Source organism: Sceloporus occidentalis, unplaced genomic scaffold, assembly GCF_023333645.1.
Source record: "Sceloporus occidentalis isolate IW3139 unplaced genomic scaffold, rSceOcc1.0.p SCAF_6, whole genome shotgun sequence".
Lineage (NCBI taxonomy): Eukaryota > Metazoa > Chordata > Lepidosauria > Squamata > Phrynosomatidae > Sceloporus > Sceloporus occidentalis.
In genome coordinates this window covers 18,765,280-18,792,940 of record NW_028316986.1, presented here as the reverse complement: position 1 = coordinate 18,792,940, position 27,661 = coordinate 18,765,280, and the positions used below count along the sequence as shown (strand labels likewise).

Sequence of the window (27,661 nt, the reverse complement as noted above, 5' to 3'; positions counted from 1 at the left end):
CCCCAGCTATCATTTCTCTTCTTTTGAGTTTCATCCTATTAGACTCTTTTCTCCTCTACAGCTCCGGGTTGCAGTTATCTATCGCCCTCCTGGCTCTGCCACCCAGTTCCTCTCAGACTTTGAATCATGGCTGACATTCTTCCTTTCAGATTCAGTCCCCGCTTTGATCCTAGGTGACTTTAATATCCATGTTGACGATTCCAATAACCCTACAACATCTCGCTTTAACTCTCTCTTGGCTTCTTTTGGCCTCCAGCCACATTCCAACTCTTCAACTCCTTCTCTCGGTCACTGTCTTGACCTAGTTCTTGCTGCAAACTGTGCCATTTCTGACTACCTGGCACTTGACTTTCCACTATCTGATCATCATTTAATCTCCTTTGCTCTTACTTATACTCCTCCTCCTCGTCATACTGTTCAACACCATTTTCGTGATCTTCAATCTGTTGACTCTAACCATCTTGGTCAGACCCTGGATTCATCTCTCTCTTCCCTAAATCTCAGGGATTCTGCTGATTCAGCAATGTCTTTATTTAACTCCACTCTTTCCTCGACTCTTGACCATTTTGCCCCTGTCTCTGTACGCACTTCTTCCTCTAAGACTAGGCCTCAGCCTTGGCTTACCCCCATCATTAAGTTTCTCCGGTCTTGCTCTAGAGCGGCTGAACATCTTTGGAGAAAGTCCAAACAGTGGGCTGATTTTATCCACTTCAAATTTGTTCTTTCGTCCTCCTCATGTGCCCTCTCTATGGCAAAACAAAATTATTACAAATCATTGATCTCCACCAATGAGAGGCATCCGCAGCGTTTGTTCTCCACCTTCAACACTTTGCTTAAACCTCCCTCTCCTCCTGTCTCTTCATCATTCTCTCCTAATGACTTTGCTAATTATTTCATCTCTATGATTACCACTATTCGCTCTGAGATAGTCCCTCCTGATTCTTCTTCTGCTCTTAATCTTCTATTTCCCTCACCTAACAAATTTTCTGTGTTTCCTCCTGCCTCTTTGGATGAACTCTCTACACTTCTGAACTCTTCCAAACCTGCAACCTGCTTTCTTGACCCAATTCCTACTCGTCTTCTAATCTCTATAGCTCCCTCCCTTCTGCCCTCGATTCTCCATATCTTCAATCTCTCTCTCTCTACAGGCTCCTTCACGTCGGACTTCAAACATGCTCTCATTTCCCCTATTCTGAAAAAACCTTCTCTTGACCCCTCCTCTTTGTCTAGCTATTGTCCGATTTCTCTTCTTCCCTTTCTTTCTAAGGTTTTGGAACGGGTTGTTTATTCTCACTGTCTTGAGTTTCTTGAAGCCAACTCCATCCTCGATCCCTTTCAGTCTGGTTTCCGCCCAAGGTATTCTACAGACAGTTCTCACTAAGATCTCGAATGACCTTTTACGGGCCAAGGCTAATGGCCTTTACTCTGTTCTCATCCTTCTTGATCTGTCTGCAGCCTTTGACACTGTTGATCACTGTCTCCTAGTTGACATACTCTCTGACCTTGGGTTCTCAGACTCTGTTCTCAACTGGTTTAGATCTTACTTGTCTGGCAGATCTTTTGCAGTAGTTGCAGGAGGTCAGACTTCTTCTCCTGTTCCCTTATCTGTTGGAGTTCCCCAGGGTTCTGTTCTGGGTCACCTTCTGTTTTCTCTCTACACACTGTCCTTAGGTAAACTCATTAGCTCTTTTGGTTTTTCCTACCATCTGTATGCCGATGACACCCAGTTGTATCTTTCCACCCCCGACCTTTCTCCAAGGCTTGAACAGCAAGTCTCGTCTTGTCTCACAGCTGTCTCGCAGTGGATGCGCCATCGGCGTTTGAAGCTCAACATGTCCAAGACAGAGCTTCTTGTCTTTCCACCTAAGTCCACCCTTCAACACTCCTTTTCTGTCTCTGTGGACAACATTTCTATTCAACCAGTCCAGCAAGCCCACAGTCTTGGTTTTATCTTTGATTCTTCTCTGTCGTGTATCCCTCAGATCCAGGCCACAGCCAAGGCTTGTAGATTCTTTTTATACAACATTGCCAAAATCCGACCATTTCTCTCCGACTCTACTGCCATGATCCATGCCCTAGTGGTCTCACAACTTGATTTCTGTAACATCCTCCTGGCTGGGCTTCCTCTTTCTCACTTCCGTCGTTTAACCTCTGTCCAGCATTCAGCTGCACACATTATCACTACTGCCCAGCGCTCTGACCATATCTCCTGTCTTGGCATCCCTTCACTGGCTCCCCCTCCCTTTCCATATTCAGTATAAGCTCTTGCTGTCAACATTTAAAGCCCTCCATGGGCTGGCCCCTCCTTACTTATCAGACCTTCTTTCTCCTCACCTTGCCACTAGGGCCCTCCGTTCTGGTAGTCAAGGTCTGCTGTCTCAGCCCAGGATTTCCTCTGCCCCATCCCAGATTCGCCCCTTTTCACTTGCTGCCCCTCACTCCTGGAACCTTCTTCCCCCACAAGCAAGAGCCATCACTTCTTTAACCAGCTTCAAAATAGAGTTGAAAACCATCCTGTTCAGAGAAGCCTTCCCAGGCATTGCATAATTGTCGCTTACTATTTGATGTTCTTTTGGTGCCTGTTTATCGAACCATTTCCTGTATTGCTATGTACTGTATATGTATTATCCTACTTGAGAGTATGTATTTTCCCTGGAAGAAGATTAACCATCCATTATGAAGCCAAGCCCTCCCTCCAGTCCATCTGCCTTGGTCCAGGCTTCAGAGGTAGAGAGGAACTGCTGGACCTCATCCCCTTTCCCTCCACCACTCCCTTCTCCTTTTGTGTCGTGTCTTTTTAGATTGTAAGCCCGAGGGCAGGGAACCGTCTAATTAAAAAGATTGTATGTACAGCGCTGTGTAAATTTACAGAGCTTCATAAATAAAGGTTAATAATAATAATAATAATAATAATAATAATAATAATAGTCTCCTTCTTTGGAGGTTTTTAAACAGAGGCTGGATGGCCATCTGTCACTGTCAGGGATACTTTGACTGTGAGTTCCTGCATGGCAGGGGGGTTGGACTGGATGGCCCTTGTGGGGTCTGCCAACTCTATGATTCTAGGTATCTTCCGATAGATCCAGCACCTTGGATAGCTTACCAGGAGTTGTTTCAGTGCCCCACTGACATAAGACTTCTTAGATACACTGTTGAACCACTCATTTTTAACTTTTGCTGCATCCACACTGCAGAAATAATCTGGTTGGACAGTGCTTTAACTGCCTTGGCTCAATGCTATGGAATTCTGGGAATTGTAGTTTGTTGTGGTCCCAGAGTGGAGAAGAGCCTGGATGGAGAAAATATCCCCTTACTGAAGGAGACCAGCTGCTGAGATTTATTATTGTTGTTATTATATTTATTTGTACCCCATTTTACAGTCTAAAAACACAGTACAATTAAAAACCCACAAAAGGTCCAAAACACACTGCAGAAATAATCCAGTTCGAGACTCATTTATCTGCCCTGGCTCAGTGCTAGGGAATCCTGGGAATGGTAGTTTATTGTGGCACCAGAACTCTCTGACAGAGAAGATGAAATGTCTGACAAAACTACAGTTCCCAGAATTCCCTAGCATTGAACCAGGGCAGTTAAAGAAGGTCTCAAACTGGATTATTTTTGCAATGTGTTTTTGGCCAAAATGAGAATTAAAAAGGAAATAAACTACTGCAATATTAAAACAGATCATTTGTTTAAAAATAGAATGCAATTAAAACAAAGATAAAAGCACTTAAAACCACTGAAAAAACCCCCCAGGATGTATTTTTTTAAAAACTTTATGTTTTAAACACCTGTCTGAACAGGAAAGTCTTAGCCTGCCAGTGGAAGATAAAGATGCTGAGGGCAAGAGGAGTTACACTTGCAAAGTCAGAGGTCCATTTGCAATTAATCTTTTATTGTTTTAATGCATTTTTGTATTTTTAATTGTTTCAATATATGCTCGTTTAATTGTACATTTTATTCTTTCAATCAACTTTTGTAGCGTGTTTAACCTATATGGTTTAAAACATTGTTAGCCACCTTGGCCGCTTCTACCCTGCAGAATTAATACAACTTGACATTGTTTTAACTGCCATGGCTCCATGATATGGGATTCTAGGATTTGTTGTTTTGTGAGCTATTTAGCCTTCTCTGTCAGAGAGCTTGGGTGCCACAACAAACTACAAATCCCAGGATTCCATAGTATGGAGCCATGGCAGTTCAAGAAATGTCAAACTTTTCCCTCGAGGAAAAGGTGGAATATAAATAATAATAATAATAATAATAATAATAATAATAAAAAACTACATTAATTTTGTGTGTGGCTGCAGCCTGTGAGTCCCACTATTGGGGAAAAGGCAGGATATAAATGATAAAGATGATAATAATGATGATAATAGCAGTACCTTTTCCTTAGATCAACACTTGGGCAATGAACATCTTTCAGTCCCCTTTCCTTTTAAACTATTATGCCTCCCGTCTTTAAGATTTCATGCCCCTGGAGGTGAGACATATATTTTGCTGGTTTTATTGATATGGTAGTAGTAGTGGACCCTTTACTGGCCCTCCCTCTGGGCCTTTAATACTACCAAGACATGATTGAATTTTTGCACGTGATGCTTGGATTGGAACACAGATCCACCTGTGCAGCTCCTGGGTCAGGCTGTGTTAAAAGGGTAGGCACTATAACTGTGTTAAAGGGACAAGAAAAGAAAGCTAGAAAGAAGCCATGCTTTCACTGCCCACCTCAGTTATTGCCTATCCTCCCTACCCACACTGGTATCCTAAACAAGGCTGTTCTCCCTCTGCATTTATTAGGGAGTAAACCCAGCAAGGTGTAGTGCTTTGAGTGCTGGACTATGACTCTGGAGACCAGAGTTCAAATCTTGGGTCAGCCATGTAAACCCACTGGCTGACCTTGGGCAAGACACACTCTCTCAGCCTCAGGGGAAGGCCATGGCAAACGTCCTCTGAACTCATCTTGACAAGAAAATCCCATGGTAAGGTTTTTAAAAAAACATGATAGAGTCAATTTGGCCTTAGGGTCCAAAATGTCAAAGGTGACTTGACAACAACAACAACAACAACAACAAAGGTGAACCTATCCTGGAGTTTTCTTGGCCAATTTGCTCAAAGGAGGTTTGCCATTGCCTTCTTCCCTTAACGCTGAGAGCATGTGACTTGCCCAAGCTCATATATTAAAACAATTTAAAAACCTCAAATGCATTAAAAGCAATTAAAAAAAATACTCTCCCCCCCGCTTTTGGGAAATATTTTTAATGAGACTAAATAATACAAAACAACCCACATTTCCACGTCTGTATCTGCACATAGCACACTAAACACTACCTAGACAGCCATACTACATATAATAACAAACATAATCTAACAGCATATAACAAACATCATACACTGTAACTTTCAACAAAACAAACTTCAACATACAATGCTAAAAGAGTCAATTAAAAATACTCAAATGCATGAAAAGCAATTAAAAAAAATACTATATACCTCCTTTTTTTGGAAACATTTTTATTGAGACTAAATAACATAAAACAACCTGCCATATTTCCACATCTCCATCTGCACATTGCACACTAAACACTCCCTAGACTACATATAATAAGAAACATAACCTAACGCCATATAATAAACATCATAGAATATCATATATGATGTTGCACAGTATTTGTTATTATATGTAGTATGGTACTCTAGGTAGTGTGTAGTGTGCAGTGTGCAGAGATGTAGGTGCGTAAAAGTTGTGGGTTGTTTCATATCATTTATTTATTTCAACAAAACAAACTTCAACATCTAATAATAAAAAAGCAATGAAAAAATACTCAAATTTATTTATTTATTTAGGTATTTATATCCCGCCCTTCAGCCCTAATGGCTCTCAGGGTGGCTTACAATTATTGTTTTTCATCAGACAGTTCCCTGCCCTCAGGCTTACAATCTAAAAGACACGAAACAAAAGGAGAAGGGAATGGTGGAGGGAAAGGGGATGAGGTCCAGTGGTTCTTCTCTCCCTCTGAGGCCTGGACCAAGGCAGATGGATTGGAGGGAGGGCTCTTCTTTCTTCCAGGCTAGTCCTGATGGAATGCATTGAAATGCATTGAAAGCAATAAAAAAATTACTATAACCCCCCCCCCTTTTTTTTTTTTTTTACTATATACCCCTTAAAAAACTTCCAGTATTCCTCCCATTGGCTTGCTCTGCTGGGGCTGCTGGGAAGTGCAATCCACCTGCATCTCCTTAAGGGCCAGGTGAGAACGAAGGTGATGGAAGCCAAAGAGAGGACCGTTCGGTAATTGCGTGAGAAACCGCCAGGGGGCGCGCGCGAGCAAAGGAGAGAGCAGGCGTTGAGCTCGTCTTCTTCTTCTTCTTCTTCTTCAGTGGCTGAAGCCCTTTGATGGAGGTCGCCTCAGAGTCCAGCCCAGTAGCCACAGGAGAGAAAGAGGGGGAGAGGAGGCAGCGAGAAGCCATGGCTCATGGCAACCCAGTGGTGAGGCTGAAAGGGGAGATCTTGGAGCAGCAGGAGGAAGAGGTTTACAGCCCAGCTTTTGGGAGGTTATTAAGGGATGCTGGCAAACTTCCCTGGAAGAGAGCTCTTGTAGGGCACCTCCTAAAACAAATGACAGTACTTGCCCATTGAGAAGCCATGCTTTGCCCATAGGGAATCACTGGGGAATACTTACCCAATGATTCCCCAATGTGTACCCCAATAATTCTCTATGGGTATGTATGGTTTCTCTATACTTGAGCAAGTATTACTCTATGATTTCCTATGGAGAAGTATTCTATCATGAGGTTTTCTTGGCAAGATTTGTTCAGAGGAGGTTTGCAATTGCCTTCCCCTGAGGCTGAGAGAGTGTAACTTGCCCAAGGTCACCTATTGGTTTTCATGGCTGAGCTGGGAATCAAAACCTGGTCTCCAAGTTGTAGTCCAATGTTCAAACCACTACATCATAGTAGTGGTAGGAGTAACCTAGAGATAAATGTAGTCATTACACCTGGCTGTATGTACTGAGGAGCTGCTCCTGCACTGGGACGTGGGATAGAGGTGGGATATGTACTCTTTAATCGTAACTAAATTGCTGCCGAATTGCCGGCTGCCATCAGCCCATGTCCCAGCCGGGCCCAAGTCGTGCTCCACCAGCACAATTGAAAGCTTTCTAATTTCTAAAAAGTGCTGGCAGAATGCGGCTTGGACCTGAGCTGATGGAGGCTGGCGATTCGGCGGCTATTTAGCTGTGATTAAAGAGTACATATTCTGGAAATAACCAGGTAATAGGATTCACAGGATTTGTTGTTGGTTAATCCTGGGATAAATCCGCTTTAATTGCAACGTCATGTGAAAATATTCACCATGATCTCGCCATTTTCCCAGGATAATGGGACTGGAGCGTGGCTTTGGCATGACTTCCAGACTCTTAGGACACATACATCATTTAAACAGCATACCTCCAAAGTGACCCGAAGCAGCTTTATTTTGGCCTGTCTGCACAGGGCTAAAGTCTGGTTTACCTGCAGGTAATCAGAAACAGATACAATTGGTTGTACTGGCTCAGCAGATGGACTGGTGAGCCACTACAGCAGATGGGATGGGGCATTTAATTTGCCTTGCATTGATACAGGTGGGAGAGGTCTCTACTGACTATGTTTAATTAACGAAATAACATTTGATTAAGACGTGGTGTGAGGTGGGAAAGAGGATTTCTCTCTCTTTGAATTAGTAGGCCATGTGGCCAATTTTATTCTTTTACTAATTTAGATCAACTGTCAAATTGCATAGGCACCTTTTTTAAAACCCATGTGCATCCCAACAAAAGCCAACACTGAGGAACAATACTAAGTTGGAGTGTTTAAAAGCTCTTTGCATTTAACATGTTATTTTATTCATTGTTAATAAAAATCCTGTAAGGTGGGACTGGGAGCTACAAGCTGACAGAAAATGGCTTGCATTAGGGCAGCTACTGGTTATAGGGCCCAGACCATGAGGAATTTTTTTGAGGGGCGGGGGACTATACTTTCCAGACCTCCCTTTGCTGACTGTGGGTTTTGTGAGTTCACCATGACCAAATGTCCTCCTTTTCCAGGACACATCTTACATTTGAACCTTCTGTCCAGTAGGAATTTCAAAATGTCCTCAATTTTGGCCAGGACTAAGAAGCACTGATTTGCATTTATATTAATATTTTTACCTTTTATTTGGTAATGTCGTACATTTTTCTTGAATGCCCTACATTTTGCGATGCATTGTCTTCCTTCGTGGTTATGACATCTGTCACCCTGTGTGAGTTGTAGTCCAAAAAGTAACATTTCCTAGCTCTGGCCTGGCTGAATCTGGTGTTTGGCCCTTAAGACTAAGGATGGGCAAACTGCAGCTTTCCAGATACATACTCTCCAACTGTCTGGATTTTGCAGAGATAGTCCCAATTAATCTTCTGCAATCCCAATTTTCCAACTGTTTTTAAAATGTCCCAGTGTTTCTCTCCTCCTCCCACCATTGTCCTCAGTGTAATTCAGTTGGTGCAAACTGAGTTCAAAGTGCAAAACTAGTTTGCACTCAAGCTGCATCTGCACTGCTGATATAATTCAGTTTACCACCACTTTTACTGCTATGGCTCAGTGCTATGGAAATTGTCGTTTTGTGAGGCATTTATCCTTCTTTTTCAGAGAGCTCTGGTGCCACAACAAACTATAAAAAAGACACCAGTTTGCCACAACAAACTACAGTTTTCACAATTCCATAGCATTGAACCATGGTAGTTAAAATCGTGTCAAAGTGAATTATTTCTGCGGTGTGGCAAAGGAAGCTGCTGAAGCTTCTCCCAGCTGGTCCGTTCTTCCTCATTAATAACATTTACCATCTTGACCACACTCTGTATTTGCTTGGCTATGTGTGATATCTGGAAGGGTATGCAGATGCTGTTATACTTCAATTCCCAACATTCCACACTGTTGGCTATGCTGTGTGGTGCTGATGGGAGTTACAAACTGACAACATTCCAGGTAGCAAATTAGAAAGTGACATTTGAAATGAATTCCCCCTCCCCCCCTCAAAAACAACAACAACAACAACAACAACAACAAAACCTAAAAAGAAACAGCACAAAGCTCATTCATGCAAGAGGTCATCCTGCTTCAGTCGGCTAGCTTTGTGTGTCTCTCTCGTTTAATTTAGTGCCTCCTTTTAATTAGTCAGTGTTTCCAAATATGCAAATAGGCTTTTCTTAAAATTCAGATCTGGAGATTAGCTGGAAAGTTGCCATTATTAGATTGTTTTGTGGACAGCTGATGTCATGGTTAAATTAATTTTCAGTGCAATCTAACTCACAGTTTACTCCGAAGCAAGTTCCAACTGACTGCAATGGGGCTTACTTCTTGGTTAAGTGGGTGAGTCTTAAGGTCATTCTCTGAAAATATGGCCTAGTTTATGTTAATTTTATATTTTAAAAAACAACATGTGTGCTTAGAAGATTTTGAAGCTTTAAATTTACAAGCATTTTATTCATATATGGACTTGTCACTGAAATGTGAAAGCATGGAAAAGAATGAACTCTATTGAAATGAATGACTTCTGGTGGATGTTGACCATAGGGTCATGCTGAAGGACCTTGCAGTTCCTAGAGAGAACACCTCTAGACATTTCAAGGTCTTCCAGTGTGATTCTATGTTCAACCTCTTCTGGAAGAATACCATGGAATTGCTTGGGTGGGAAGACCTAGAAAATGCCAAGAGAGAGCATACTTTTTTGGATATAAGTGAAACCGTAGGTATCGGCTCCATGGATATGAGGATTGTACTGCATTTGCAAATCTAGTGACTCACTTTTTGAGGTGTCATCAAGGCTTTGTTGTTGTTGTGCCTTCATGTTGTTTCTGAATTTGGCGACCCTAAGGCGACCCTATCACAGAGTTTTCTTGGAAAGATTTGTGTAGAGGAGGTTTGCCGTTGCTTTGAGGCTGAGAGTGTGACTTGCCCAAGGTTCATTTGGTAGGTTTTCAGGGCTGAGCAAGGATTTGAACCCTGGTCTCCCTGGATTGGTATTCAGTACCCAGGGTTGAACAAGGGTGATAACTCCAACTGAATTGGGCATTTTGTTTCTACAGTACTGGGAGTGAACTCTGCTTACTTACTTGGAAAGAAAACAACTGAACACAGTGGAACATACTTCTGAGTCATATATAGGATTGTGGTTGAATTTCCTAACTAAATACAGGTTAGGTCTCCCTTACCTGGATTCCAAAATATTCCAAAAACCAAAACTTTTTTCATAGGTGGCTGAGATAGTGATTTGCTTTCTGATGGTTCAGTGTACACAAACTTGGTTTTATGCACAAAGTTACTTAAAATATTGGTTATAAATTACCTTCAAGGTATATGTGCAAAGTGTGTATGAAACATAAGTGAATTTTGTGTTTAGACTTGGGTCCCATCTCCAAGATATCTCACTATGTATTGTGACATTAAAATAAATAAATAAATAAATAAATAAATAAATAAATAAATAAATAAATAATCCAAAACAGTCCTGTTCCCAAGCATTTTGGGTAAGAGACATTCAACCTGTAGTGGAGTTGCTAGGTCTCAGAGCAGAGTTACTGAACTCCATGAGATTCCTAGGACATGCCATCCTTTGCCCAGTATTCTTTCTGTTCCCTCCTGGAATCGCAGCACAAAGAGGCAGCACAATGGTCTTAACTCTTTCTTCTCAATTGATATGTCACACCTATATAGTCCAAATTCTACAAATCGGTTATGGATGATGTGATCGAAGGAGTTCGGGAGGTCTTCATGGAAGAAGGGGTCGATGAACAGGTCCTGAAAGAGCTGAAGCGGGTTTGTTGACTGGCTCTTATTTTTAGAGGTCTTTTCTGCTTCCTCTTTCAATCTCTCTCTCTTTCTTTGCTCCACTGTCACTATTCTGGAGTTAGTAATTTCTAGAACCATCTTCAGTTGATGATCCAGTATGCTTACTCCATTGCCACTTATTAAAAGGCTCAGTCCTTCATGTAGTCTACTATTCTGTGTCACAGAGTGGGGTTTGAGTTGGAAACACTGTAGAAATTATTCTGTCAAAGGAATTCATTACAAAAATCTGAGAAACGATTCTATCAGTGTTGCTGTGTGCCTTCAAGTTGTTTCTGATTTAGTGACCTTAAGGTGAACCGATCAGGGGTTTTCTTGGCCAGATTTGTTCAGAGAGGGATTTACCTTTGCCTCCTTCTGAGGTTAAGAGAGTGTGACTTGATTAAGGTCACTCAGTGACTTATCATAGCTGAGCAGGGATTTGAACCCTGGTTTCCAGAGTTGGACTGTAGCACTCAAACCACTACAACACATTGGTTCTCTATTCTATTAATAGCGGGTGAGAAAAATCCCCCCAATGTATATTTATATTATCTAATTTGCACAAACATTTTATTCTACATTGTGAATATGTTTCTGTGTCATTGCTCTTCCTTCCTTCCTTCCTTCCTTCCTTCCTTCCTTCCTTCCTTCCTTCCTTTATATCTAAAGTCTCATCTCAACTGTCCACATGGCTCAATTATCCATATGGCTGGCTGAGATAGTGATACTTTTGCTTTCCGAAGGTTCAGTGTACACAAACTTTGTTTCATGCACAAAGTGTGTGTGTATAAAATTACCTTCAGGCTATGTGTCTAAGGTGCATATGAAACGTAAATGAATTTAATTTTCAGACTTGGGTCTCATTTCCAAGATTTGCACATACATTATGTATATTCAAATATTCCAAAATCTAAAACAATCCAAAATCCAATGATAGTCCCAATCTTCCAGAAGGAGATGGTTATTACTACATTACTAGTGTTTCCCATTTGCCTAAACTGTAGGAAGTCCAGAAGGTATAAGAAATCCTGTTAGTTTCCTACAGATATGAAAGGATAGAATATTTATAGAGAACATGATCCTTGTGGTTTCTTCATTTTATTTGTGCACAAATATACTGTTAAAGAATAGTGGAAGCGAGTGGAATGCTGTACGCAGATAGTGCAGCCACTAGTTCTGCTATAGTTTCCCCTAAAGCACCTATTACAAACCCTTAAGGCTGTCTTCTAGTTATCTGATCTCCTTTTAAAAACATCCTTACCTTTTTGCCTCAGTGTTATTTGTGGAGGAGTGTTGTGAAGTTTCTCCATTCATGTATACTTCTCAATAAACTTTAAGACCTTCTCCTTATTCCCTGAATAACAGTGGCTCTTCTTTCATGGTTGGCCTCCTTACTATTACAGTGACAGCCCACATTAATGGTATTTAAAACCAAGAAGGTCTGTAAGCTATTGCTGGAAAGTGGATTGGTTTAGAATGAATACTCATCTTTTTATGTCTTTCATCTTTTTCTTGTAGCGCTGGGAAAGTAAGGTGATGCAGTCGAAGGCGACAGAAGGCTTCTTCCGACACAGTCACATTACACCACAGTTCACTTTGCATCTGCCCCCCAATTTCCACCAAACCTTGCAGACGTCAACAGGTTGATGACTGGTTTCTCTTGGGGTGGTTGCATTAAGGGGAGGGACCCCAGCCCAGAGACAGAGAACATAATTTACTTTCAGAAGCTCACACATTTAGTTCCTGGCATCTCCCAGGAGGAAGTTATAGGGATGAAGCATCTTGGCTTTGAGATCTAGGACACCTACTGCCAGGAAAGACAGTGCTAGGCTAAATGGTCAAACAGGTGGATGTGCTATAAAGCAGCTTCCTATGTTTCTTGTGGAACTATGGTGACAAATGCAATGCCTGATGTATGATAGGAGGGGAAGAAAATTGCTTTCTTTTATGAATTTTTCAAAACTGGAGCAGTTCTGTCTGTCCTTTTTGTTGTTGCTGTGTACCTTCAAGTCATTTCTGACTTATGGCAATACTCTCATGGGATTTTCTTGGCAAGATTTGTTCAGAGGCAATTTGCTATTGCCTTTTCCTGACACCAAGAGAGTGTGATTTGCCCAAGGGCATCCCGTGGGCTTCATGGTCGAACAGGGAATTGAATTCTGGTCTCCAGAGTCGTAGTCCAATACTGAATTCACTACACCATGCTGGTTCTCTGTCCTCTTTGTGTCTCTATAAAATCTTCAGTCCAGGGATGGCACTATGTTTAAGGCAGGGATGGGCTAAACATCGCTCCCAAGTTTATTTTTGCAGCTTTTGACCACTCCAGACTCTGCCCTTTTTCTATTGCTGCAGCTTTAGCATTGAATTAACTTGTAACAAAGAACAAAAGTTCTGAGTGCGATTTGGGCTCTCTAATTGCTTCTCATGGAAGCCCCAGGGAATAGAGATTCACCTTTGTAAAAGGTTGCAGTACTTCCCCTTCTGCACTGCCTAACATTAAAAAACATCATTTTTTTCAAAACCAGAAGACTTTAAGCCATTTCTGCTTTGTTTTTGGTTTTTTTTGCGATCATTTTTAAGTATTTCATGTGGCCCTTAGAAGGTCCTAAGATCAGAAAATTGCCACACACACCCTGGCTTTTTAGTAACTGAAGTATATATAGGTCATGCTATAGATTCTGTACTGGACTGATAATTTTCAGAGAACAGGAGGTACGGATTTGGCTTGGGCTAAAATCACCTGTTTGGTCTTGGAAGCTAAGCAGGGTCTGTCCTGGATAGTATATGGATGGAGGACTGCCAACAAATATCAGATGCTGTAGGCTATATTTCAGAGGAAGGAACTAGCAAAACCATCTTTGAGTATTCCTAAGAAAACCCTATGAATTCACAGGGTCCCCATAAGTCAACAGCCGACTTGAAGGACACACGTTCACACACATCTAATAAACTTGTCAGTATCCTCATCTAACCACAGATGGGCAATGAAACCTGAGTAAAATCTAGTATAATTCTGCTGGGTAGACAGAATTGTGCCCATTAATGAGTAATAATGTAGCTAGATTCAGCAATGTTCAAGGAGCATTTAAAATTTGGTGATTCCCAAATTTTCATTATTTTTTCTCCCTCAGTAAATATGAAGGAAGAACTCCTTCTTCTTACTGTTTTTCTCCCTGGGAACAGCCTTAATTTCCAAAGAAATATGTTCCCTCTGTATATGTTTGAATGAGAAGCTGTGAGCATTTGTGGTTGGTACTTAATGGATAATGGTTAATGACATCACCAAGGGCCATCCTTAAGTCTCCGGTTTTGGTCTGGAAGCCCTAGGTGTGCAGGCTGGATGAAAGATTAAACAAGCTGAAAAGTAAGAAGAGGGGATTCTACCTTCATATTTACTTAGGGAGCAAAAATAATGAACATTTATCCTTACTTAATGCAACCTGTTATCCTTACTTAGTGCAAAGCACATGCCTGTGATATGAGCCCATCTTGCTTATGGATGTGTGTCTGTGCTAAATTGTACACACATGTGTACAATAGCGGAATCTATGCCCAAGAGAATTTAAAATTCTTAAAAGATTTCCTTTGACCTTCTCTTTGACCAACATCTCTTCAGGTGCTGTGGCTGGTAGAGGAATTCAACAGTTTACTACCTCAACAGCAATGACAACATCATCATCTGCTGTGGAGCCTGCAGCTGAACTGGTGGGTAGCTTTGATCTAATCTTACAATTTTGAGTGTTGTTTAAATGGCCAAAATCTAGATTTTCCCTTGGTATGTAATGTCACCTGTTCAAGAGTCCTCAGCAATTAAAAATACCTTGGCAAAACACTAATTATAATCAAGGAGTCTATATTCATAACAGCAAAACCAATAATTATAGAGATGGCTGGTCAGGTTAGAACATTTGATTACTGATTTGGAATTTGGAGACCTATTTCATTACCTTGGCTGCAATCCTAGGTACTGTGGCTGAGGTCTACATTGTGGTTGTGTCGTATTAATCTATACGTAACACAGCTCCGTGGTCTACCCTTTTGCTGAATACTGACATTGTCCAACTTACTGTATGTGTATTAATATGCCAGTTTTTTGCCCAGCTGTGTGATAGGGAAAGCACAGTGTCTGTTTTTGCAATCTCAGTGAATCCAGGGGTGCATTGAAGGCATTGTTGAGCAGTTGCTTCAACTAAAGATGTGTATTTGCATGTAAAAAAGTATGTAATGGGATCTTGTAGCACCTCTGAGACTAACTGAATGAAAGAAGAGGAAACATAAGCTTTTGTAGACTTGGGCCTGTTACAGACTGCCAAAATAAAGCTGCTTCGGGTCTCTTTGGAGGTATGCTGTTTAAATGATGCATGCATCCTAAGAATCCGGAAGCTGCAACAAAGCTGCACTCCAGTGCTTAGGAATGGAGTGTGTCTTTGGCGTGACCTCCGGACTCTTAGGACCCATGCATCATTTAAATAGCATACCTCCAAAGAGACCCGAAGCAGCTTTATTTTGGCAGTCTGTAACAGGCCTTAGGCTACTTCTTTTGGTGCAACCAAGGAAGTGGCCCAAATCCATGAAAGTCTACGAAACCTTATGCTACATTTTCTTATTTATTTATTTAAAGTATTTATACCCTGCTCAGTCTCAGGGATGCTACAAGATCTCTTTGCATACTGCTGGTCCAGTATTACACCGCTATGTCTCTGAATTCTACCTGCATGTGAAATGTTTATGGAACTCAACTTAAACAGTAATGAATTGAATACATCCATTGCTCCGTGGTCACAAAAGTACCATTTTGTTTGTAAGGGAATTTACACCTGTGTCGAGTAGGGACTAGGAAGTGAAATTAATCAAACTCAGGTGTAATCTGCACCACAGAAATAATGCAGTTTGACATTACTTTAACTGCCATGGCTCCATGCTATGGAATTCTGGGATTTGTAGTTTGTTGCGACACCAGAGTTTTCTGACAGGGAAGGCTAAATATCTCACAAAACTACAAATCCCAGTAGCATGGAGCTATGGCAGTTAAAGTGGATATTGAACTGCATTATTTTTTCCAATGCAGATTAGATCTCAGTTGAAATTGCTCTTGTGAAAATCTTTGTGTAAGTAAAAAATCTTAAATCTCATACGACATGGAGATTTACCTCTCTTATTTCACTTATGTATGAATTTATTTACTTATGTACTAAGGTTGCAACCCACTAACCTAGGAGCAATCCCCTCTGAACTCTGTGGGGTTTATTTCTGACAAGTCCATTTAAGCAGGATGAGCCAACTCCATTACGGACAGGTATTGGGCAGGGCTGATCCCTTACTCTGTTCATCCTAAGCATCCTGCCCTGTGCCCTCTTTAGGAGAACCAAGCTATATGTCCCTTTCAGCCTGTTCTGGACCCTGTAAATGGATTCATTGCCCCCCCTTTTCAAACTACACTATCAAAGAATGTTTTTAATCAGTCCATTCTGTTTCTGTATGTGGGATGGAATGGGTCTTCCTCTTGTCCTTTGCCTAGCGTAGCAATTTCAATGCAGGACAATCCAAGAGAAAGTGCTTTTGAAAGTTACAGTTCTTTTGAGGTTTCTTCCAGGTGTGGTCCAAGACATTCTAGGGGCAGTTGCTGGCTTTGTGTTCCTTTAGCCTGTTGTTGTTGTTGTTGTTGTTGTTGTTGTTGTTGTGTGCCTTCAAGTCATTTCCAACTTATGGCAGTCCCAAGGCAACCCTATCATGGGGGTTTCTTGACAAATTTCTTCAGAGAGGGTTTGCCATCGCCATCTTTTGAGGCTGAGAGATGTGACTTGTCCAAGGTCACCCATGGGTTTACATGGCCTAGCTGAGATTCGAACCCTGGTCTTCAGAATCTTAGTCCAGTGCTTAAACCATTATGCCTCATTGGCTCTTCTTTAGCCTAGATAAGGACAATTGTGGCCCAACTTGAAGAAGGTATTAAAAATGGGGTGGGAATCATGAGGTTCACAGATTAAATTGTACGTGTTCATTTCTCAGCTGTGGGTATTCAAAAACTACGACTGGATGTCCATTCAGACAAACAACTGTTACAGAAAAAGACCTTTGGCAACTCGTCTCATGTGAAATTTTTATATTTGTAGTGGAGCAGCAAGATGGAATCTTTACTCTGTTCAAATAACCAAGGAATTCCTTCAAGAGCTTGTATATAGATGCAAACTGGGTGGTGTGTTGTCCATAATTTTCTGACCAAGCTGTGGAAGTGCAGTTTGATTTTTAGTATGGATTTCACAATCGTAGAATCTTGGTCTGCATTTTAAGATCCTAATCCTTAATGAAATCTTGATCTGCATTTTAAAACCCTAGTCCTTATGGGGTTGTGAGACAGGCTTGAATATAATGTAGGGACCCAGTGTGGCATAGTAGGTTTTTCCCCTCCTTATTTTATTTGACCCTTTCTATGTAAAGTGCTGTGCAAACTTTACAGTGCTCTATAAATAGATGATGATGATGATGGGCGTGGAGGACTCTGGGGCTTTAAAACCTGCCCTCCCTCCTTGCCAATACACCCCAATGGAGAGGAGATGCTGGAGGACATTTGGGCAGCATTTTTCTAGACGGCTATAGACTGGATTTGCCTCCCTCCTCAGTAACATCAGGACTAGGGAGATTCAGAGGGAGAGTGGCCTGTTCTAGTCCTAGTATGCTATTTGTAATTGGTTGTTATTTTTGCTGCCATTGGAGAGCTGGTGATTGTTTAATTGATTGTTATGTTATGCTTTGACTATCCTGCTATGTTATGTATTTGTAAAATGTTTTGTATAATTATTCAAACTGTTATTGTGCTTCATTATTCTGTAATGCTGAGGGTTATGATCGGGAGGAGGTGGGGTTAGGGAGTCGTTTCTGTTTTGTAATCCGCCTTGATTTCTTCTGGAAAAGGCGGAATATAAATATATTATTATTATTATTATTATTATTATTATTATTATTATTATTATTATTATAGTTTAAGTGTTAGACTACAACTCTGGAGACCAGGGCTCAATTCCCAGCTTTGCTATGAAACTCACTGGGTGGCCTTGGGAAAGTCATAAGCTCTCAGCCTCAGGGGAAGACAATGGCAAACCTCCTCTGAACAAATAATAATAACAACAACAACAACAACAACAACAACAATAAAATTTTATTTGTAGCCCGCCTTTCCAGCGATCAAGGCGGGTAACAGCCTATAAAAGTTTGACAATATACAATCCATAAAAACATACAATAGAACATTAGTCAATAAAAACATCAGCAATTGCTACAATACACTAACATCTCCAGCTAGCCCAATAGTGCAACAGAGAGTGGAAGATGGGAGTACTTCGGGGTATTAGGGGTATGCCTGCTGGAACAGGTATGTTTTAAGCCCCTTTTAAAATTGGTCCAGAGAGGTGGCCGAGCGGAGCTCTCCGGGAAGCGAGTTCCAGAGCTTAGGGGCCGAGATGGAGAAGGCCCTCTGGGTGGTGGTAGAATATCTCGCTTTCGGAACTCTTAACAACTGCTTCTTGGCCGACCTGAGTGTGCGGGGCGGATTGTATGGAGAGAGGTGGTCCTCCAAGTACCCTGGGCCCAAGCCATTTAGGGCTTTATAGGTAATAACCAACACCTTGTATTGCGCCCGGAAGCGAATAGGCAGCCAATGAAGGTCGTTAAGAACCGGTGTTATATGACTTTCCAAGGAGACCCCATGATACGTTTGCCTTAGGGTCACCATAAGTAAAAAATGACTTGAAGGCACACAACAGCAACAAAAATCTGTAGAGAACCAAATTAAGAACTGATTCATATGAAATGTTGCTTACATGGGAAATGTTTCAATTCCCTTGATAGCTCATAATATGCATCTTCATCATCATCATCATGAGTAGCATTCACAGTTGCAGATGTGTAAAATAGAGTTATGAATTCATAAGTGCTTTGCATTTAGGAAGACTGTGTGGTCTTAGTGTAAAACAGTATAAATGGCATCCCAGCCTCGCTCAACAACCAGCAGCCAGATTGGGTGAAGGACATCTATTCAGTTTCCAGTTGGGATGCAAGGATGATGACATTTCCACCCACTTTCTGTAAGCATGCATGGCTTCAGGAATCAGCAGCAAGAGCCTTGTTGCAAGTTTTTGTCACAGCCTCACTTACTGATGTGAAGAAAGTGGAAATGACATCCATGTTTCACTCTGATTTGAACTGAACAGACTTCCTTTGGCTGATCCAGCTGCTGGCTTTTAAGATACACCAAAGGTGAGGAGGTTGCTTCAGACCAGGGGATATCACTTAATTATACAGAAGTAAATAAGCAGCTGATGTAGAATATCAGTGCATAAAACCAACAGCAAATCGTTATTTATTTCTTTGTTTTGTATGCCACCTTTCATAAGTTTAACCATTTTTTACTGTTATGATTGGTTAAAACTAATAACCAATGTTGGGAGCTGGCTTAGAGGTCTCATATTGGATGAAAGATGGGGTATTAAATAAAGAGCTCAGTCTGCTAACATTTCTGCATAAAAACATATTGTTAAAAGCACAAGTAATGTGTAAAATCACAAATCTAAAAAGGACCGAATTTCTCATCTCAGATTACAAATAAATGCTAGATGTTTTGTCCCAAGAGCAATACTATGGACTTTGGGTGTAGTAAGGCCTCTGGCTCTTGGGCACACAGCCAGAACAAAAGACTTGTCCACAAATTTCTTAAGTTTTTAAAAGCTTTACTGGTTATAACACAAAAACATGAAACTGATCTCCTTTTTCTCAATTGTCCTTCCTAAATACCTTGCTCTCTTCTTGATGGATTCTATCTTTTTTCTTCTGAGGACTATCTTTCTTCTTTTGTGGACTTATCTTTTTGTCAAAGGAAAATACTCTCTCCAGGTCTGACTTGGCTGAAATCTTACTACACACTGAAACTAACTAGAGGGAGACAGCATAAGACCCTGGGATTTCCACAATCCTTGTCTTTCTTAAAGCTGTAGATTTCTATTTCCCCTCCTAAACTGATACATAGAAAGCCTAATATAATCTCAACTAAATATATGTCTCAAGAGCATCAAAGATGCTATGGAGGCATGACACTAGAGATATTTTAAAAATATCATAAAAATGATACACATGGCAGCTGCCAAACGTAATCACTCACATCATTCCCTCAAAGATTATACAATTAGCTCTGTTTTTAACTGGTGCCCGAAAGAAAGAAGACTCAGGGATAGGAGATTTTGAATGAAAGAAGATTCTACAATCAGGATGATACCACTGAGAAAGGCCTGCTATTGTACCAGGTGCACTGCTCTAAAAATAAGATAAATGGGATCTGTCAAATTAATCAGTTACATTCTTCCCTTCTCTCTCTCTCTCTCTCTGTCTGCTGCAGAATCCTAGTTTTAATGTTGCAGAAGTTGGGATTCTCTGTACAAAGTAAATATATATATTTTCCTGATGAGCTTCCTTTTATTCTAGGGCTCTTCTAGGGCTGGCGGTACAATCCTTACTCTGCCTTCAGGCCTTACCTATCCTATTCAAATACCTGCTGGGGTGACTCTGCAGACTGCTTCAGGTAAGTCTTTACAGGTAGAGCCTTAAGTGTGAATTATGCAAGAAATTTGGATGGGGGAAAATGATGCATGTATATGCACGTATATGTATAGGGTCACAGGAATCACCCTATGGTAAAACTCATGCTGGCACTGTGCTATCAGTCTCTTCAGTTTTTGGAAGCTAAGCAGAGTTGGGCCTGGGTAATACTTGGATGAGAGCCCATCAGGTAATAGATCTGATCCTTCCGAATTGCGGGGGTTTGGTAGCATCCCCTGTAGATGGGAAAAATTGCAGGACTTCAAGCTCATATTTGTCAGAGGGTGGTGACCTGTGTGCATTGGTATGAGTGTGCCTTCAGGGGCACACCAGCATTGACTGATATGGGGCAGGGCAAGTTTTGGGATTAATGCCCTGCCTCTGTCTAACTCAGTGGACATGCTTCATGGATGAAACTGGAAAGAGTTTATAGAAAAAGATTATCATAGTAGCACATCCTTTGCAAAAACTGTGTTAACAGGCTAAAATTCTATATCTATTCCAGGTTCACCTCCCCGCTCCCTTCACATTCCATTACCATGGAAAGCCAGGCACTATGTGACCTTGGTTCACATGCAGCAATTCCCCACAACTACTTACCTCCATCCCCTTGCACCCAAGCTCCCAACACACAGGATGACCAGATGCCCTTCTTTTCCAGGACATGTCCTATATTTCAGCCTTCTGTCTGGGAGGAATTTCAAAATGTCCTCCATTCTGAGCGTGACTAAGAATCAGGAATTTACATGAATTTACATGAAATTACCTTTATATTAGTTTTGTCTTTTATATTGTGACGTCTTACATTTTTCTTGAATTTCCTACATTTTTGGTGCCTTGTCTTCCTTTGCTGTTATGACATCTGGTCATCCTGCCAACATGGCTACAGCATGGCTAAGCAGGCTTAATTTTAACATGAGAGAGGGAGCCCATGAAGGGGGACTCTTGACACAGGGACCCCAGTCCAAAGATTGCTAGTCTGCCACTATGGCATGTTCATTGTATTTGGGATCTGCAGATAGAGCTACAAAAGAATCTGCCCCAAAATCCTGGAGAATCACTGCCAGCAGCCAAAGAGGACAGAGAGCTAGATGACACCAATGGACTGACTCCGCATAAGCCAGTTTCTTATGGTTCTGTGTTTGAGATGCCCTTCAAAGTCTCTTCCTAAACTATCGTCTGCATCTGCACTGCAGAAATTAATCCAGGTTGACACCTCTTTAACTGCCATGGCTTAATGCTAGGAATTCTGAGAATTGTCGTTTTGTAAGACATTTAGCCTTCTGTGTTAGAGAGCACTTGTGCTGCAGCAAACTACAATTCCCAGAATTCCATAGCATTGAGCCATGGCAATTAAAGTGGTATCAACCTGGATTAATTTCTGAAGTGCAGATGCAGCGTATATGATAGACATTGGTTGCCCATTAGGTTATAACATGATCACTTCAGTTGCATAGTTTCCATATGTCTAGTCCAATGAACAGAGAAATCTGAGACTTAGGTCCTCCATGTTCCAGCTCCAAGGTAATGGGAGATGCTGGGACTAATCACAGTATAGGATACCATATCATATCTGTATTGCCTAAACAATGAACCTATGATGTGTGGCCCTTATGAGCGGCAATTTCTGGGTATCTTAAAGCACGAGTAAACAAAAATCCTTAATGCAGCACTTTGAATGGATTCCTTTTTTTTGGCTAGGGGGCTGGAGTTAATAGAGTAGTGGGACTTTGCTGGTGACTACCAAAAGGCAGATCTACACAACCAATTTATATCAGCTTTATACAAAATCAGCTATCACAATTCCACTTAAAAGAGTTCTGGGAAATGCAATTTGTTGAGTACGTTCCAGAAGATCCTCCCTCCTGCGTCTTGGGAAGCACAGTTCCCATGGCTCTCTCTGAGTGTTGTGGGATGACAATTCAAGCTGTATTTTTGTTGTGTAGGGAAATGCAGCAAGGGGAGAGAAGAAATTGGAAGCAGGGAAAATTAATAATGATGGCAATGTAGCATTATGAGGCTCCTGGGATTTTAATTAAAGAAGCATGCATGCTATAAGACAACTCTGACCTCATCAAGTTGAATAGTTTCAAACTGTCAGCTTCCAAATTCTCCTGGGGCCGTAGATCCAGCAGTAGAATACAAGGTAATAGATAAAGAGACAACATCCAGGTAAGGCAAAGCATCCTCTCTGCAGCTGTCGGTGCCCTTCAAGGGCCTTTAAGAACACAGTGAAATCATGTAAAATATAAAGAAGTCTAAACTATGCTGAAGGGGGAAAACGTTGGAGGGAGTGACAGGTGACTCTCATGGGCTCACAGCAGACTTTGTAAGTTCCTTGCTACTTTAACAGGGCCAGCCCTACCATTAGGCAGAGTGAGATGGCTACAATAGGCAATACATTTTAAGTGATGTGAAAGAATAACAATTGGGTTGTTATTTAATTTACTAATATAATATTTTTACTGCCAGGGGTGGGGATATCCTGCCTGCAGAATATTCTGCCTAATGGACCAAAATGACTAGCCTGGCTTTAGGTCTAATACATATTAAACTCAGTGATGGGTGGGAGAGAGTGCTTTTTGCTCTGCTCCAGTCAGCAAAATGCTTTGAGTATTTCATGAAGGATGTTGTAATGTTTCAGGATTGCAGGAAAGGGCAAGTGCAGTATTCTACCTATCTACAATTAGGCCCTTCATACTGTCTGTCAGTAAAATACATGCCAGTAGGTATTATACAATATTTTAAATAGTTTCATATATATCCTTTATATGCAGTCTTCTTGAGTCTTCCTTATTTGGAATTTCAACATCTGAAATATTCCAGAATTGTCCACATGGATGGCTGAGATAGTGACACCTTTGCTTTCTGATGGTTCAGTGTACACTTTGTTTCATGCACAAAACTATTAAAATATTGTATATAAAATTACCTTCAGGCTATGTATATAAGGTGTATACAAAACATAAATGTATTTCATGTTTAGACTTCACTCACATCTCCAAAATATCTCATTATATATGTGCAATATTCCAAAATCCAAAACATTTCTGGTCCCAAGTATTTTTGTTACATGAAACTCAACCTGTAGTTTCTGTATGGTATTTTATGTAATACTGTATATAGTTTTATAATTAATAGCTTTTCAGCACACTTCTTGAGGGCAACTCCTTGTTTACTCTCGCTGAGGTTTTGTCCCATGGTCTTTGCTTTTCCTACATGTAAGACTGAACTGGGAGTCTTCCTGTTTAGAATCAAAGCATTCTAGAATCATTGGTCCAAAAACACACTGCAGAAGTAATCCAGTTTGACAGCCCTGGCTCAGTTATAGGAAATCTTGGGAATTATAGCTTGTTGTAGCACCAGAACTCTGACAGAGAAGGCTAGATGTCTCATAAAACTACAGTTCCCAGAATTCCTTAGCACTGAGCCAGGGCAGTTAAAGCAGTCTCAAACTGGATTATGTCTTCAGTGTGTTTTGGACTATGGAGCTGGAAAGGATGACAAGAATTCAACTCCCCATGTTGGTATACACAGTGGAGTAATACGCAACTAAGGTTGTTAAAGCACTCTAGGTTTATAGGCATCCAACTACTGTTTAAACATCCTCAGTAAAGGAGGGTCCATTACTCTCCCAGACAATTTATTCTACTTTTAAACCAAACCATCAGGAAGTTCTTCCTAACATTTCGATGGATTCTCTTTTTTTGTAATTTGAACAGAAAACATCTTGCTCTCTTCCTCCTAACAGAGGGATGGCTGGTCTGGGAGCTGTACTTGCTTCATTCTTTATGCCCCATGGGCTGCACTGATCCATTTTTTTTTGACAACCAGAATTTACTAGAATAGAAAAATCAGTTTCTCTGCATGTTTGCTTGAGCAACTGAGGAAGGCAGTCAGGTTGCTATTACAGTGGAACCCTGCCTTATGTGGGGGATCCGTTCTGGACCCACCCGTGTAAGGCGAATTCTGCCTATGCTTGAGCCCCATTATAGTGAATGTGGCTCGTCCACGCGGCAGTATGGTGCACGTGCGCGGCAGCTGTGCACACCATTGAGAGTATTGCAGTGTGGCTTCCATGTAAACTGGAAGCTGCGTATGGTGTGCACATGTATGGAGCGGGCGCGCTGTAATTGCTGTTAAGTCAACTTCAACTTATGGCACCCCTGTGAATGCGAAACCTCCAGGTCACCCTGTTATTAACAGCCCTACTCAGGTCATGCAAACTCAGGACCATGGCTTCCTTGATTGAATCTATTTATAATGGGGTCTTTCTCTTTTCCTATTGCCTTTCACTTTTACTGAGCATTATTGCCTTTTCTAAGGAGTCCTACCTTTTCACGATATGTCCAAAGTATGACAGTCTCAGTTTAGTTATCTTGGCTTTCAGGGAGAGTTCGGTATTGATTTGTTTTAGAACCCATTTATTTGTCTTTCGGCACCACATTTCTTCCAATCAGCTATCTTCGATAACCACAATTTCACAATTATACATAAAAACTGGAAATACAATGGCACTGATAAACCTTACTTTGGTATTCAGTAATGTTTCTTTATAGGAAGGCAGGTATATTCACAGAGATCCAGCATGGTGTAGTGATGAGCATTGGACTATGACACTGGAGACCAGTGTTTGAATCCTTGCTTGGCCATGGAAACCCACTGGGTGACCTAGGCATGTCACACTCTCTGTTTTAGAGGGAAGCAATGGCAAATAAACATACCTTGCAAAGAAAACTCCATGATGGTTCACCTTAGGGTCACCATACGTCAGAAACAACTTGAAGGCACACAACAATAAGAAAGGCATGTTCACAGTTTTTCACTTTCCCTTTTTTAGGACACTTATATAAAGTCAACATGCCTGTGGTGGTCACTCAGGCCCCTGGAAATGGCGGTGGTGTCCAGAGTCCAGTCCCACAAATATTCCAGCAGCCTGGGAAGGAGCCCTCCATATCTCAGTCTACCACAGAGGGTCCAGGGCAAGGAAACAGCTCTTCTGTTCAAGCAGCCAGCAATGAAAACTCACAGGCCCTGAAGTCTGCTGTACCCCAGCATGTAGGAATGGAGGAGAAAGCCTTGCCAGCAGTTGATGTCATGCAGGAGGATCTTGGAAGTCAGGAGAAAACTGCAGTGGGGGTCCTGGTAAGCTCCCAATTATGTAGCTCTCACGAGACTCCAAGGAACCCTGAAGTCTCAAGAGCTACTCCTGTCCCGAAGCTGCCAGAATCAGACAGCACCGCAGCAACCACAGAAGCGATGGGAGGCAGCCCTTCTGTTGGGGGTGAATTGTCTGCAAACCTTGACCAGTCCCTGGATCCAGATGATATCATTGAGTTGATCATCATGGGCAATGAGTTGGATGACAGGACCTTCCTGCCCAGTGAAGCCAGCCTGTCTTTTTCGGAAGAGGTAATTCCCAATGCCACATGTAGTTGTCACATTTAAAATACAGTGGACCCTTGTTATACTTGGGCCTTGGTTCCAAGATCCCCTGTGGATAACAAAATCCGTGGATGCTCAAGTCCCATTAAATATAATGGCATAGCAAAATGGTGTCCCTTATAAAAAATGGAAAATCAAGGTTTGATAGTTGAAATTCATACTTTTTTTTGAATATTTTCAAACTGTGGATGCTTGAATTCATGTATAAAAAATCCATGTATAAGAAGGGCTGACTGTAGTTTATTTCCACACCTCTTTTGCTTTTGTAAACAATTTAAAAAAAAACTTGCAATTTTTGTGAATTTTTGTGAACCTTGTAAATGTATTTTAAAATATGCACTGAAATATATTACATGGGTTGAATTAGACTTGGGGTTTGGAACCCCTCCATCCTATTTAAGATCAATAGTTGGATGCTGTTGGTTTTCATTGGCCTAGATTGCATTGTGCTTTTTTGGGGAGTGGGTTGGAACAATTTCTTTGTGGTGCTGGTGGTGGTGGTGGTGATGATATTTATTTATATCCCATTTCCCCCCCCCCCCCCAACATTGGGACTCAGAGTGGCTTACAATTTAAAAGAACAATACATTTTTTAAACGCAATAGTGAGCATTAAAATAACATTAAAATAGAATTAAACTGTTACATTATTAGAACCAGAGTGGCATAGTGGTTTGAGTCTTTGGCTACAACTCTGGAGTCAGGGTTCGAATTCCTGCTTGGCCATGAAAACCCAGTGGGTGACCTTGGGCAAATCAGTTTCTCAGCATCAGAGGGTGGCAAAGCCCGTTCTGACCAAATCTTGCCAAGAAAACCCTGTAATAGGTTCACCTTAGGCCACCATAAAAGGGAGGATTCAAATCAATGGGTGGCGGTGCAAGCAAATTCAGTAGATATGAAAGATGTTCTCAAGGGGTCCCGCTTCGCTCAGGCAAAAGCAGTAGGGGGACCCAGAGATCCCTAACAAAAGCCCACCTACTTATCCACGTTCTTTCTTTTTTTCCAGCTAGATACCAGTGTCCAGATGGAACCTGATTTGCAGGCTCCAAAGGATATAGCTAGTGACCTTAAAACTATTATTCAGCTGGATGGAACAGGCGATGCTTCTCCCAGGGCAGAAATAGAAAGCCCACCAGATGGGGAAGATGAGGAGCTTGTTGGCATCATTGACACTGAAGATCTGAAAGTCCTGGATGAGGAAGAGGAAGAAGGTGAAAATAGCACTTCAGACAATCAATCTCTCAGCAGCACCAGTGACACCGATGACCCCTCTGTTGACATTACTGAAGAGGTAAAAGCTTTTGAGCCTTCTGAAAAAGAATGTTGTGCTCCTGTGTCTATGGTAGGGTCAAATTAGACACAGAATCACAGAACTGGAAGAAACATCAAGGTCACCTTGTCCAGCACCACTCAAAGTGATGGTCCAGTCTGCAAGCTGCCGGTCTGCAGTGAGTTTACAGGAAACGGTGTGAATACAGTAATATGCACAAATGTGTCCTTTAGAAGCAACAATCTAGTCCCTGCAGCAATACTGAAAATCTGTTACATCCCTGAGGTTTGGCCAAATGTCCTATGTCTGCTCTTGTTGCCTCAGCAAGGGGAAGTGGTTGACTTTCTTTTGCTTGAGGTGATTAAGCAGAGACTCAACAGCTGTCTGACATAGATGCTGGAGGTGCATTCTACATAGTAGATCATGCATTGAGGAAATAGTTCTGACTAGATGAAGACCAAGATTCATCTCAACTCTGTGACTTTGTTTTGTGGATTTTTCTACCTATGTTGAAACTGAAGAA

At 41.4% G+C, this 27,661-nt stretch overlaps 1 protein-coding gene across 2 annotated transcripts in view; it reads left to right on the top strand.

Moving 5' to 3' along the window:
- The first annotated feature begins 6,389 nt into the window (after positions 1-6,389).
- The window catches only part of GTF2A1L (general transcription factor IIA subunit 1 like), a 30,204-nt gene continuing 8,932 nt past the window's right edge, over positions 6,390-27,661 (top strand). Inside the window, exons 1-7 of one of the 2 annotated variants that reach the window (XM_089528967.1) lie at positions 6,390-6,487; positions 10,726-10,827; positions 12,358-12,481; positions 14,456-14,544; positions 20,311-20,407; positions 25,265-25,836; positions 26,875-27,159. In XM_089528967.1, coding sequence (XP_089385093.1) covers positions 6,395-6,487; positions 10,726-10,827; positions 12,358-12,481; positions 14,456-14,544; positions 20,311-20,407; positions 25,265-25,836; positions 26,875-27,159 — 1,362 coding nt within the window. In that variant the 5' untranslated portion in view covers positions 6,390-6,394. The remainder of the gene's footprint in view (positions 6,488-10,725; positions 10,828-12,357; positions 12,482-14,455; positions 14,545-20,310; positions 20,408-25,264; positions 25,837-26,874; positions 27,160-27,661) is intronic. The other variant, XM_089528968.1, reaches the window with a different exon arrangement.